This window comes from Anastrepha obliqua, chromosome 2 (genome assembly GCF_027943255.1).
Source record: "Anastrepha obliqua isolate idAnaObli1 chromosome 2, idAnaObli1_1.0, whole genome shotgun sequence".
Classification (NCBI taxonomy): Eukaryota; Metazoa; Arthropoda; class Insecta; order Diptera; family Tephritidae; genus Anastrepha; species Anastrepha obliqua.
The window spans coordinates 8084818-8100410 of NC_072893.1; the positions used below are offsets into that span (position 1 = coordinate 8084818).

Sequence of the window (15593 nt, forward strand, 5' to 3'; positions counted from 1 at the left end):
CCATAATGCTTTGAATTTTAAAGTGGTTTTTTTCGTAATTGTGAATTGATAAAAATTATTTTATAAATACACGTAATTAATGCCATTTCCAACCTATTTATAGGCACAAAACATGTGTCGCCGATTTAGAGCTCGAAACAATAAAAATTAATTGGTGGCAAACCGTGACTGAGTAGATTAAAGGTGTGAAAAATGCAGGTAGAGGTGGCGTCAGCTGATAGCGGAACGAAGTGGTAGTAGCAAGAAATGCATTTACCTGCGACTTGGTTACCACCTCTTCTTTTGACACTTGCGTTTTTTGCACTTGTTGTTGTGTCGCTTTCGTTTTAATTGCTGGTAATTAACATAATAACAATGGCCAGCTGGTAGTGACTGTAAGTATGCGGACGCATTAATGAGTGGCACTTGAAGAAATGCATTCGAGTGCTCATTTATGGCCGTATAATAAAATGTGGGGGTGGGTGCTAGTTAAATCACCACAAAAGAAAAATTAATTAACTTTAGTTTGACGGTTGTACTTGTAATTTCACCTTAAATTTTTTTATATACCTATTTCTTTATGGGCATAAACAAATTTTCTTTAAATCGGAACTAAATCAGGCGTAAGTAAAATTTTAAAATATATAAATTCTCAAGAAATCAAGTATGATAAAACTAAAAAAAAGACAAAAAAAATGAGGGCACGTAAGACAGTCCAGATCATTTAATTACTTTTTATTTAATTTTATAAATATTTGTGTAATAACAAATTATTTAACAAATAATTACTGAGTAGCTCCAGGACCAAAGGTTTTCGTCTCTCTTTAATGATTGATATTACATACAGCCGCTGAAAAATACTTAAGACTTTTGAGACGTTTTTCGATAAAATCGCATACAATTGTTTTTTTTATAAATTTAAAATGTTTCAATATGCGTCCGACGTTTTGTCTAAATGAAATGAATTTTTACTTCAGGTATAAAAGGTAATACGATTCGAAAATACTGAATGCAAACAAAAATCCAATTTAGAGAAAATTCTGACCACCCCCAACCCCTTAATTACTGCTGCGCAGCGGCTTTACATTGACATTATTAAACCTCTACAACTGTCAATATGAATGGATTCCCATGCTGTCGTGACCTTTTCAAGTAAATTCAAAACTCATCCAATTTAGACAATTTAACGTTCATCCTATCAATCTGCCTAGAACTCTTGCACTCACTCCTTTTGCTGGGAACGTTTTCTGCTATTTTATACTCAGAAAAATATTTCAAAGCATTAAAAACCATCGTTTTCTTGTGTTGTAATATCAGTGTAGGGTAATCCGGTTTTTTCAAAGACTATAATTGCTTTTCGTTCTTAACAGAATATGCGAAATAAGCAGGCGAACGCTCTTGGTAGAGAACTTGTGGCTTGCCCTGCAACAATTCGGTTCGTTTTTCATTACTGTTTTACAAATTTCTTTCGTTGAATATATTTGAGACATTCCAGACTAACTCAACGCTATCCCCTAATATGTATGCTCAAAATGTCACCTTCTCTAGCACAACAACGAACACAAATTTTAAATAAAGGCAAACTTTCCCAATTTCTCTCCGACCCGTACTTCGAAAATATGCACAAAATGCATACCTTCCGTACTTCAACCATTTCATCAACATGTACGAGTATCACCTTATGTAAAAACATAAATTCACAAGCGTAGCTAGGCATGACAAGGTGTTAGCTTAAAGGCATTCGAAAATCGCGCTGATTTTTCATAATTTTTTTTGCATACAATGCTGAGAATTTTCTCACATATAAAGCATCGATTTTAAATTTTCTCACAGCGAAAAAAAAATGTTCAAAAATCAAAGCGAATTTTCAACCAGTTGAAACTTGCATTTTCTTATCTGAAAATTGAATGTAAAATTAATATGACAAAAAATAATAAAAAAAAAAAATATAAAAAAAAATTATAAAAAAAAATTATAAAAAAAAATTATAAAAAAAAAATTATAAAAAAAAAATTATAAAAAGAAAATGTATACATATGCCACTTTTTCATCAGTTTTGACAATTTTACTTTTTTCTATTTAGTTTTCATAAGTTTTTATGAAAATATATGAAGCATAAATCGAGTATATTAGGGTTGGTATTATCACCCTAAATCTCCCAATTTTGGGATATCTTTAATATGTTTTTTTTATATAAAATCCATTAACATTAAAAAAAATTCTACGAAAAATATAAGAGGAATATAATCGGAAATAAATAAAAGTTTTTTTTTTATTCATAAAAAAAAAATATAAAAAATTTAATTTATAATAAAAATGCGATTTTTAAATCAGCTGTAAAACTGCAAGTTCAGAATTGTGCTAAAAATTTATAACAAAAATTCGATTTTTTAATCAGCTGTAAAACTCCTAGCTCAGAATTGTGCTAAAAATTTTTTATAAAAATTGGGCTTTTTATTTTTGTTTTATTTGTTAAATTTTTTGTGAATTTTGTGCAAGGCTTGCAGCTTCAAGTTATAGGATTTCTATTGTAGAATGTGCTATACTTTTATGAAAACATAAACACAAAAAAAAAGCAAAAATACAACAAATATTTAAAGGTAGGTTGCTCATTGAGCTCCTATTATTTTGAACACAGCTGTGTATATAAAAACCTGGAGACACATTCACTTCGACAAAAATGGCATTTCTTTTTAAGTTTAGAAAATAATGCAGTTTAAGTCACCGATGCAATTGCAATTTTTTGCAAAAAAAAAAATATATATTTCTTTAGCAGTGTAATTATTTCTGTGCCAAACGAGAGGAATAGCAACTAACTTCTGCTTTGCATTCAATTGAAATTTAAAAAAATCGTTAATCCAATTTCAATACCTACTTTTCTATTAAGTCACGCTGATTACCACATACCAACATTGCATAATATACCTACACATGCACGTACATATGTAAGTATGTACAAATTTCCACTTTTCCATAGAACTAATTTTTTATAATCTCATTTGACTGTCATTAGTCTCAATTGGAAGTGGCCGAGTGCTCGCGATTTGCGCAACTACTAAGCAATTTTGTGCGACTAGTGTGCAATTTGCGAGATGCAATGACATTTGCGGCAATATTTTGCATTCATTATTTCATAGCACAATTAAACTCGTTTTCCATTATGCAAATACGAGTAAAATGCTCTGACTTCTACAAACTATAATTGTTCACTAAACAATGCGCAGCAAATATGGCTGCTATGTGATTTGCGGATAATTAAGCAAAAATATATGCAAGTAATGCCGGTTGCATTGCAGTGGCCGTACTTACACACATACATATGCACGTACATATACACATATGCATGTTCTTCCCTGGTTAGCCAGTGTCCTTGAAGTGCTCAGCATTTTCTTGGCAACTAAAAGCTGCGTAAGGAGAACTATGAAATAAGCCGGAACATATGCACGCACATACATATGCATCTACACATAGACAGCTGTGGTTAGTTTCTGTTTTAATATAAATACATTTTTTTATGTATTTAAAAACATTTACAATATCAGGCGGGTAAAATGCACTAATAAAGTTATCTCCATCAAAATATTGTACAAAAAATGAATAAACATAAAAAAATATTGCTACTTGTCAGCTTTTTAAGCTAAATGGAAAAATAACAATAACGACAAGAAGAAGAAATCATAAAAAGACAACAACAACATTACATCTATATTTATAATTTATTGCCCTGTTCACATTGAAGGCAGACAAGCGCATACAACACATAGACAGATGAGCGCAAAAACAAAAAAACAAAAAACCTAAAAACAAACAAAAAAAAAAAACAATAAAATACAAAAAAAAACACATCCGTCTGAGCTGCACGCAATCAGTCAAATGAAAATGCAAATATTTACGCACAGCCTTTGAAGCTTTGCAGGTTAAGCTTTTTTTGTACCTAAATGTTTTTATGTACTTGGAACAAATCAAAAGGCAATAAAACATATTTCTTTTCATACATCTTTGTTTTTTTTTTTCGCTTGCTCGGTGAAGTAGAACAAGGTTCGAGAATTGTAGTGCCAATAGTTCACGCGAGCGGCGCCGAAATTTCGGAGGCACTTTTCGGTTGTTGGCTGTTGGATGTGGCATAAATCAAAGGGTTGCGGCGGATTAGCGAAATGCGGACAGCAGAGAAAATGTGTGTTCAAAATTCAATGAAAAACAAGGGCGCGCGCGACTATGGAATAAATAAACTTTTTTGCATAATCGTGTAAACTAGGGCAGCTAAGCCCGATGTCGGGATTTCGAGATATTGTTATGATATTATTTTTTGCAAAATTTATAAACATTGAAAAAAATCGTCTTAGAAGGTAAGATGAATATAATCAAAACTAGTAAAAAAAAATTGACAAAATGTTTTAAAAAATTTATAAAAAATAAAAAAAAGTAATAAATATGTCATTTTTTAATCAGTTTTGGCCCCTTTTTTTTCATCTCTTTAGCTTTCATAATTTTTGATGAAAATATATAAAGCATAAGTCGAATATATTAGGATTGTCGTTATCACCAAAATCTGAATTTTGGGATATCTTTTGTTGCCGACTTAAGCAACCCGTAAAAATTTACGAATAAGAGCAACTCTGCGCGAAATTATGACTTGTCACTATAACTAAGCTTTACTCTTTTATATCGCTCATTTCATTTTTATCGGTGCGCGCGGACACATATAAGGCCTAATTGAAAGAAATAAAGAATAAGAGAGGAAAACTAAGGTAAAGAAAAACTGAAATATAATTAAACTATGAATTGTAAAAAATATGTAAAAACTAAAAGAATAAAATAAATAAATACCTTTACAGGTTTTTTAAAGCATCAATCAAAGAAGCTGTTAAAAATTAGAATCCTCTTTTCTTTACAACAAAATCTTTAAAAAACCTTATTAAATGATGGCGGAATTAAAAAGGTGCTCCAGCAACGCTAAACACAATGGCTGAAGAAGTTGTAGTGCAAAATGATTGTGAGTATAACGTCACTAGTCCTGCACCGCCTGCAGATCAAAATTTACAAATAAATCTAGATGGCGACGGTGGCAGTCTCATCGCACCACAAGAATTGCTAATCCATAGCAGAAAAAAACAGCTCCGTTTACAGCAACTAGAGGAGACCATGCGTTTAAGAGAAGAGTATTTACGGGAAAAATTTCGCATTTTGAACGCAGAAGATGCAGGCGAGGAAACAGAAGGTCCATGTGTTATTGGCCCCACCAAAATGTGTGGAACTAATGTGAGCGGTAACATAGCATTTTCTCCTACTCCAGTGCAGCCTGTACAAAATAACAGAACCAACATATGTCCAGCGCGTGAGGTACCGGTACATACAGTTATGCAGTCACCACGTCAGCCGTCGACGCGGACTGCGGCAGAGCGTAGTCAGGCCTTACATGTAGACTGCAACGGTAATTCGCCAAACATATTTACAACGTTCACAGCACCAACAAGTACAGCACGTTCGCCAAATCAGGTATTCGCAACTCAATCAGCCGATACCTGTAATTTGACGACTTCGCAGTTTGCAGCGCGGCAATGCGTGCCAAAAGACTTGCCGGTATTTAGCGGTGACCCCCAAGAGTGGCATATTTTTGTTAGTGCATATGAACAGAGCACACAAATGGCTGGTTACTCTCATCATGAGAATTTAGTTCGCCTTCAAAAATGTCTACGTGGTAAGGCTAGGGAGGTCGTGCGCAATTTACTGGTATTACCGGAGATGGTACCTGATATTATAAATACGCTCAGAATGTATTTTGGACGTCCTGAGCAAATACTTAGAGTACTTATTGATAGGGCGCGTCAATTACCATCGCCTAAGGGTAAACTTGATCTACTCATCGACTTTGCATTTGCTATCAAGAATATAGTAGCAATAATTCATGCAAGCAAACTAAGCGGTTACCTCAACAGCCCATTACTATTGCAGGAATTCGTTGAGAAGCTCTCTCAGGAGTCAAAACTTAACTGGGCAATTTATTCAACTGGCATGAATAACCCTTGCTTGGAAGATTTTTCTACCTGGTTGTCCACATTGGCTGAAGCAGCTTGCCGTGTTACGAATCCGGCATCACTCTCAGAGAAACTTAACAAGCGTGAAGCTCATTTGCACACGCATAAATCTGATGCCGTTTTAAAACAATACGAAGAAGCAAAATCTATGCCCAGATGCGCAATGTGTAATAACCCGCATAAGGTTCCTCAGTGTGACCGGTTTAAAGCACTCACTATGAATGAGAGATGGGACTTTGTTAAGAGGAAAAATCTATGCCGCCAGTGTTTGGGAACACACTCTCGCCGCTGCTGGAGTAATAAGTCGTGTGGGGTGGATAGCTACACAATACGTCACCACAGACTCCTTCACAATTCTGATGTTAACAAAAATAGTGAAGTTTCAACGATGCTGAATAACCACCGTTCGATTTCCAGCAACAACACCACATATTTTCGAATCTTGCCGATAGTTTTGTATGGAAGAAATAAAACAATATCCACATACGCGTTTATGGATGAAGGATCTACACTAACACTTATAGATCAAACACTTGCAGATGAATTGGGTGAGGCTGGCGTTCCCGATCCTCTATGCATTCACTGGACTGGAGACATAAACCGATATGAAGCTGATTCGCAACGACTCGATTTACGAATTTCAGGTAATATTCAAGGTGCGAAAATATATCCACTCCGAGGTGTTTACACGGTTAGTAGCTTAAATATGTCATCATCAACATTGATTGCTGACCAATTGAAAACAAAATATGCACATTTAAAAGGCATTCCCTTGCCAAACTTTATTGACATAGTTCCTAAGCTAATTATTGGTGTAAATAACCCCAATTTGATAATGGCACAGAAGGTACGTGAAGGTGGATGGCAAGATCCCGTAGGGGCGAAAACCAGATTAGGGTGGACAATTTTTGGTGGCGGTAATAATCAGAGTAAAGGTAACGGATTAAACTTACATAAATGCGACTGTGAGAGCGATAACAACTTGCATGAACTCGTAAAGTCCTTCATGTTGAATGAAAATATTGGAATTTCAGTGCCAAAGGTAAATCCAGTTTCAATGGAAGATCAACGAGCCATAGAAATTTTGGGTAACTGCGAGTTGCATGAGGGTCAGTACACCGCGAGCTTGCTGTGGTCAAATGATAATATACGATTGCCAGACAGCTTGCCAACAGCTCTTCGTCGCTTTAAGTGTCTGGAACGTAAGTTATCTAGCAATCCTGAACTACAACGCAATATGCAGAAACAAATTGACAACTTAGTTAAGAAAAATTATGCGACCAAGTTACCGAACGAAGCTATAAATGATTGTGGTGATAAAATTTGGTATTTGCCGGTTTTTATTGTTCGCAATCCGCACAAGCCAAATAAAATTCGACTTGTGTGGGATGCAGCCGCAAAATCTAGAGATGTATCCCTAAATAATTTCTTACTGAAAGGACCAGATATGTTAACTCCACTAGTAAATATATTATTCAACTTCCGAATGGGTAGAATCGCAATATGCGGTGATATCGAAGAAATGTTCCACCGCATTAAGTTACGACACCCAGACGCAGATGCTCAGCGTTTTCTCTGGCGTACTAACATGAATGATCCGATAAACGTGTACAGGCTCAACGTTTTAAGTTTTGGTGCTTCTTGTTCTCCATGTATAGCGCATTACGTGCGAAACCTAAATGCTTCGGTACACGCTGCTCAAAATTCTCAGGTAGCGTGTGCAATAAAGAATCACCATTACGTCGATGATTTTATTGATTCGACTCAAACCGTCGACGAAGCTATCAAATTGGCAAAAAATGTTCGAGATGTTCACTCCAAATGTGGTTTCAACATGCGTAATTGGTCAAGCAATTCGCCAGATGTTTTAGCAGCGCTTAATGGAGATGGGGAGCCACAACTTAAATCATTTGACTGCAGTAAGGATGTCATAAATTTCGAAAAAATACTTGGTATGTACTGGGAACCAAAATCCGATACATTCAGCTACGTGCTCAAATTTGTTCGGCTTAAGCGCAACGTATTCGCGGACAGGGTCGTCCCTACAAAGAGAGAAGTATTGCAAGTGCTCATGTCAGTTTTCGATCCACTGGGACTAGTAGCTTGCTTAACTTCATATCTAAAGATTCTTATTCAAGATATCTGGCGAAGTGGAATAGACTGGGATCAACCGTTAAATTATGAACTTTCATTGAAATGGAAAACTTGGATTGAATACATTCCCGTTATTACTAGCGTTTTGGTACCGCGTTGCTACTCTCCACTCCTTTACGAAGATGACTGTAAAGTACAACTGCATACGTTCGTAGACGCAAGTGAAAATGCATACGCTGCCGTATCATATTTTCGTATTGAAGCTGGTGGTCACATCGTCAGTAGGTTGGTGGCAGCTAAAGCAAAGGTCGCACCGTTGCGCCCGCTCTCAATACCACGACTGGAACTACAGGCTGCGGTAATTGGTGCACGTTTAACAAACATGGTTGAGGAAGCACATCATATAAAATTTGAGAAACGTTGCATCTGGAGCGACTCAAAAACCGTTCTGAAGTGGCTTCATGGTGATCCGCGTAAATTTCAACAATTTGTAATGTTTCGTATCGCTGAAATCCAAGAAGCAACTGCTATCAGTGAATGGCGTTGGATACCAACAAAAATGAATGTCGCTGATATTGCTACGAAAACGAGGCCTTGCATTGAGGTAGCTCATCAGTGGATAAATGGTCCCGCCTTCCTTACTTTACCTACTAAAGAGTGGCCGGAACAAGAAGATCTGGGTACGGTGAACCCTAGCGAATTTCGAGCTAAGCTTCTAATTCACAACGTGCAAAAGGTAAATATCAACTTTGAATATTTTTCGAATTGGATTCGACTATATAGAGCTATAGCAAACTGTGTGCTTTACATCGAAAAACTTAAACAACGGCTCCAAATCACATCGGAAGGCAGTCATCTAACGGCATGTCATTTTCGGCGTGCAAAACTGCTTATTTTTAAGACAATCCAAATGGAACATTTTGATGACTGGTCATTGCTTAAAGTTGGTAAGCCTGTATGTAAAACTGGTCCGCTACGAAACCTGCAAGTTTATATGGACGACGAGCATCTCATTCGCGTGAAAAATAGGGCAACATATTTTCAGTCATGCGACCAGCCTCAACGTGATTTCATTGTTCTACCACCTGGTCATCGAGTAACCTATCTTATAGTAGATCACTATCATCAACGCTTTTACCATATTCAGCACGAGACAGCCTTGAATGAGGTAAGACAATTGTTTTTTATACCAAAACTGCGATCGTTATTTAAAGCTGTGAGGCGAAATTGCCAAGTATGTAAGATCGCGAACGCCGTTCCGCAAGCTCCACAAATGGCGCAATTACCCATAGCCCGGCTTGCCGCATTCTCTCGTCCCTTTACGTATGTTGGAATCGATTATTTTGGGCCGATCTTAGTTACTGAAAACCGCAAGGCGAAGAAGAGGTGGGGAGTATTGCTGACCTGCCTGACAATAAGAGCTATACACATAGAAATAGCCCATTCTCTAAGTACTGACTCCTGTCTAATGTGCTTGCGAAATTTCATTGCTCGCCGTGGCTGCCCTGTTGAAATATATAGCGATAACGGTACGAATTTTCGCGGGGCTGATAGCTTTTTAAAAGACGAGTTGCTTAAACTGAATGCTTCTATCGTAGAACGTGAACTTGCTCACAAAGGTATCGCCTGGAAGTTTAATCCACCAGCTGCACCTCACATGGGTGGAGCATGGGAACGCCTAATAAGAACAACAAAGGCAGTGCTGTATAAGATCTCGCCGTCGCAGAGATTCTCTGATGAAAGTTTACGTTCGGCTTTGCTGGAGGTGGAGATGATCATTAATTCTCGACCGCTGACATATCTATCGCTCGACTATGAGGACCAGGAACCGATTACCCCAAACCATTTTTTATTGGGCAGTTCAAATGGAGCCAAGCCGTTTTGTAAACCTGAAGAAATTAGCTTAAAAATGAATTTACGTCAAAGCGAGATGTTTGCGAATTTGTTCTGGCGTCGATGGCTACGCGAAATGATTCCATCACTTACACGTCACAGTAAATGGTTTGAAAAAGTGAAACCCATAAGCGAGGGTGACATCGTATTGATTGTCGATGAAAACGCAGAAAGGAACACTTGGCTAAAAGGTATAGTCGTCGAAACAACGATGGCAAAAGATGGACAAGTAAGGCGTGCTAAAGTAAAAACGAGGCAAGGTGTTTTAGAACGACCAGCAGTAAAGCTTGCAGTGCTCGACATCGGCAAAGACAAGGCAAGCTCCGAAGATTCGTCCGCTTACCGGGGGGACATTGTTGCCGACTTAAGCAACCCGTAAAAATTTACGAATAAGAGCAACTCTGCGCGAAATTATGACTTGTCACTATAACTAAGCTTTACTCTTTTATATCGCTCATTTCATTTTTATCGGTGCGCGCGGACACATATAAGGCCTAATTGAAAGAAATAAAGAATAAGAGAGGAAAACTAAGGTAAAGAAAAACTGAAATATAATTAAACTATGAATTGTAAAAAATATGTAAAAACTAAAAGAATAAAATAAATAAATACCTTTACAGGTTTTTTAAAGCATCAATCAAAGAAGCTGTTAAAAATTAGAATCCTCTTTTCTTTACAACATCTTTAATATAATGCTTTTTTTACCAAAATCTATCAACAATAAAAAAATTTCCTAAAAATGTAAGATTAATATGATGAAAAATAATCAAAACAAATTTTTAAAAATTTATAAAAGATGTATTAAAAAATTTATAAAAAATATAAATATCAGTTTTGACAACTTTTATTTTGTATATTTAGTTTTCATAATTTTTTATGAAATATATGAAGGATAAATCGGGTTGTTGTTATCACCTAGGAATTTTGGGATATCTTTAATATGTTTTTTTATATAAAATCCATTAACATTAAAAAAGCTCTCCAAAAAATGTAAGAGGAATAAGATAAAAAATAATCAGAAAACTGTATTAAGCAAATTTATAAAAAAAAAATTATTAAAAAACCAAATGTATAATTTTTTTTTAATAAACATGCGATTTTTCAATCAGTTTTGACTACTTTTCTTTTGCCTATTTAATTTTCATGAGTTTTTTTTTTTAAATATAGTTCACCCTGCAATAAATATCACATTCTCCTGAGAGCGAAGGATTAGTCGAGTATATTAAGATACCCAATTTGCTTATTTGTTGTCAATTCAACGCATTTTTGGACCATGTCCGGCTCTAGCCAGCAGCAGGAACCGATGTTTAAGATCGTACTTCTTAATGAATTTAAATAATCTATACACTTTAGGTATCAACAACCTTTTACGTTTTGCCCAAAGCTGAGGATGGTTCTATATAGAAGGGGAAATGTAGTCCAGCCTTTGCGGCTCACAACGTAACCATTTTGTGGTCTATGTGTCATTGCTGTTCCTATCTGCGATGCGGCTGCTTTCTTACTGATCTTAAACCAGAGATCTGAAACCCCGGGGCAAATAACTTTTTTAAATTTTATAGAAATTCTTTATGACTTTCGTGGTTTTTATAACTGAAACCATTTATTAAAAAATTCTTATAAAAAAATTTCTTTGTTAATGCTACCACCCACATCTTGAAATTTTGGTATATTTTTAATATAAATCTGAGAACTTTTTTAAATTTTATAGAAATTTTTTATGACTTTGGTGGTTTTTATATATTAAAAACCATAAATTAAAATTATATTCAATTTAAATTATTTATCATAACAAATTTAGGTTTAATATATTAACAAAATAAAATTAAAATAGTAACTAAGAATTTACTAAATGAATAGATTTAATGAATTTGTTTTATTTTTCATATTTATTAAATTTTAATATTTACTGATAAATAATCCTTTTATTTTTTAATTTCTAAAATTTCTTGCAAAAAAATTTTCTTTGCTGAAATCTCGAGATTACGGAATATTTTTAATATAAACGTGAGATCTGAAGCCCCGGCAAATAACTTTTTTAAATTTTACAGAAATTCGTTAAGACTTTCGTGTTTTTTTTTTTTTTTGTTTCTAATCATTTATTCAAAAGATTCTCATAAAATTTATGTATGAAACACGCTCATGGTCAAAATAATAAATATGCGAAAATTGAATCAGTTGTGACTACTATTTTCATCTATTTAATTTTCGTAATTTTTTTTATAAAAATATAGTTCACTTTACACGGCCAAAATCGCGTAAGCGGTTATCGCGCCAATTAAGAAGAGGAAGAAGTTCGCTTTACAAAAAATAGAATTTTTTCCTGCAATTGAGGTTTGAAAATGTTACATTAGGATAGCACAAAACCAATGCTTTTGTTGTTGCTATCCACTAAATCTGTTCAGTGTTTTCCACAAGGTGGCACAAAATTAATCAATCATATTTGACACCCAACTAAAAAACTGAAATATATAAACAAACAAGCAATGGAGTGCGTGAAGGTCAAAATAAAGATTTCCCTCACACAAAATAATTTTTTTATTTTATTCAAAATAAAAAAGTTATTGAAGTATTCAAATAAAAAAAAAATACCAGTCTAACGGTTAGACGCGATAGAAGTGAAACCTTCCGTAAAACAAACTGAGAGAGAATGAGACGAAAGCAGCATTAGGAGCGGGATAATTATAGGTTCATTATAATACTACTACCAAAGTATAAAGTTTATATTTTATTTTCTTCATTTTATTATTATTCATCCTCAATGTTTTCAATTTCAACAAATGATACGAGTGGCTTATGATAGCTAAAATATGATACAAATGCTTTGGTTTCGATGTTGTCAACATATCTTTGAAATTCCGCGTCAATTGTTATTTTTGATCGTGTTGTCGATTCAGTGCGATTGTTACACATTTTTAAATTGAATGTTGTATTGAGAACGTCAATTAAAGGAACCGCTGTGTCCAATGCAAAATTTACGCTAAAATCGGCACTTAAAATCATACATAATGCCTTCTCGCTCACCGTGTCTCCGTAATACGCAGGCGCGCACACATACGTACTAGCATACATACAAACAAACATACGTATGACGCTTGAACTAAACACCAAAGCAAGTAATAGGCAGTGTAGTATACATACTACAATACTCACTATACTAGCGTGGCTCAGTAGTACGCAGCCACACACATATACGTATATCAACATATAACGCTTCGTAGTGTCGCTTTTTCGTTTCATCGAGTCTCAAATCACTCCCAACGATTCTAAAGAAGTTTTCACTTCAAAAAAACGTGCGTGTAACGTAGTACACATAACTGAAGTGAAACTTTCAATTCAGACAAAGAAAGAGGGAGAGACCCGAGAGAGAATGAGAGAAAGAATATATATATATAATACATATATAAATAAATTCACAACATTTGTAGAGAATACAAATAGACAAAATTTACAAAAATAATACACGTGATATATCAACTGCGTATATATAGCGTTTGTTGCCAACGCGTACTGCCACAGCACGCACAACACGATCTGTTGTATTCCAACTATACGTTGCTCTCTGTCACTCCGATGCATTAGCGTGGCGTTAAAGCCGTGCGCACATATAGCGCCTGACCCTTTAAAGTTCATAGACAAGGCACGCGCATGCACAATACTATCAATCCTATTCTATACTTTATTCTATGTTGGTCTCTCTCGCTCTACTATATTAATACGGCATTAGTGCTGTACGTTTACGCGTCACTCTCTCTCTCTGTTATATTTTAACGCATTGTATATAATGTATACGTGGTTCTCTCTTGCTCCTACAATACGAGTAACGTTGTACGACTTAGACTAGAGCATTAGCGTAGGAATGGGAGAAAAGACGAAGAACCGCACAAGAGGGAGACGTGAATAATATATATATAAAGTATAGCTCTCTCTGTCTCCTTTTCCTCTACGTTATATCTTTTTTCTCTTTCGCGGAACGGAAATGCCCAAAACGTTGCATGGCCTTGAAATTTTGTTCTCCATTCTCGCTCGTCCATCGACGCCTAAGAAATTTCATTTCAAAAAATTATGCAAAATTAAATTGAAGGATTAAATTTGCGCCATCTTACATATTTAATATTTATTCTCACCACCAAAGCAGTGAAAATTACCATTGAATTATTAAATAGAAAAAATACGCTTTTCCGTAAATTTGGTATAAAGTTTCCACAGTTCTCCACTTTCAATTTCCCTTCAAAAATGTCCAAAAAATGATACTTTATATTTAATTTTAAGATATTACAATTAAAGCAATTTTTTTCAACGGGCTTTTAATTTTTAAAATATTTTTAAATTGAGTTCTTCTGCCATGAATTAAATTTATTACAAATAAATAAAACCTGCCGACGAAAATAAAAGTTGCACTTTTTTATGATTTCGCGAATGTCAAAATGGAAAAATTATGTAAAAGGAATTAATCGCTCACCATAAATAGGTAGAGGAGCTTGGCTTTTATTAGTGGGAGAGTTTCTGCTATTTATTTCCTAGTGAAACTCATACAAATTTTCTGGCATATGCTTTGAAATTCACTCAAAAGGGAATTGTAGAAACTGCCCGAATTTAAAGATTTTTCAGGTACATTTTACTTAAGATCTTTTCTTCACTTTAGCATATAATCCGGGATCTTTGATTTGGCATCCCTAATGTAGATATAATTTAGTTAATACTAGATAGAGTTATGCTAACAAAACTAAACACAGCTACGTACGTACGAGTATTTGTGTACATCATCCAGATGGTGTAATCTGAAAAGCAAACAAAATTGTATTGCTAATAAAATTGTGCAAACATTAATATTTGTTGCGTAGCATACAGAGCGACGCTTTGCGTTTTATGCAATTTATGCTTCAACTTAACGTTTTTGCTCACAGAGAAGTGTCAACGCATTATAAGTCAAAAAACGAAACAAAAATGTCAAAAAAGAAATAAAAAAAATAAAAATAAAAAAATAAAAAAAAAACAGCAGAAGATGATTGCTGCTTTCTTACGCGCACACCTTTAAATTTTCGTTTATAACTGTGTAGTGAGCAAAGGCACACTATTAGACCATAGACTAGGCAGACATTTTACGGTGTCATATACAACAAGTTTCACTTTAAAATCAATTACTTTAAATTCCTTAAGAAGCAATATTATTACATTAGATTTTATTTATTTTCGTTTGCTAGAAGCCGGACCAGCCTATTAGGTATTTAAATAGCCACTACAGATCTCAGATATGGCAAAGGCATCTTCTATGACCTACGTGAAGAACTTAGGCCTACATACAGCAACATATATGTTTATTTTCCAGAAGGTATACACAAATTCCAAATAACTGTTGATGTAGTTTTTTTCAGAACTCATATTTATTCATAAATTTATAAAAATTTAATTACCTTATAAAAAAAAAAACTAACAAAACAACAAATAAGCGGTATGACAAAAGTCTACATACATCCATCCACTTGGTTCACTCAAGCAGAACAAACATTGAAAAAGTAGATGTAAAGTACCGTTATTCGAAAATTTCAGTTGATAAATTGCTATTACATACATACATACACGCGCAAATTCGTA

The 15593-nt window shown here is 34.7% G+C and overlaps 1 protein-coding gene across 1 annotated transcript; it reads left to right on the forward strand.

Moving 5' to 3' along the window:
- Window positions 1-4941: 4941 nt before the first annotated feature.
- On the forward strand, window positions 4942-10380 carry LOC129237004 (uncharacterized). Its single transcript, XM_054871356.1, has one exon. The coding sequence runs from the start codon at window positions 4942-4944 to the stop codon at window positions 10378-10380; it is 5439 nt and encodes a 1812-aa protein (XP_054727331.1).
- The last annotated feature ends 5213 nt before the right edge of the window (window positions 10381-15593 follow it).

Excerpts from the sequence above, each read along its gene's own strand:
- LOC129237004 (XM_054871356.1), top strand. The coding sequence starts at position 4,942 with ATGGCTGAAGAAGTTGTAGTGCAAAATGATTGTGAGTATAACGTCACT.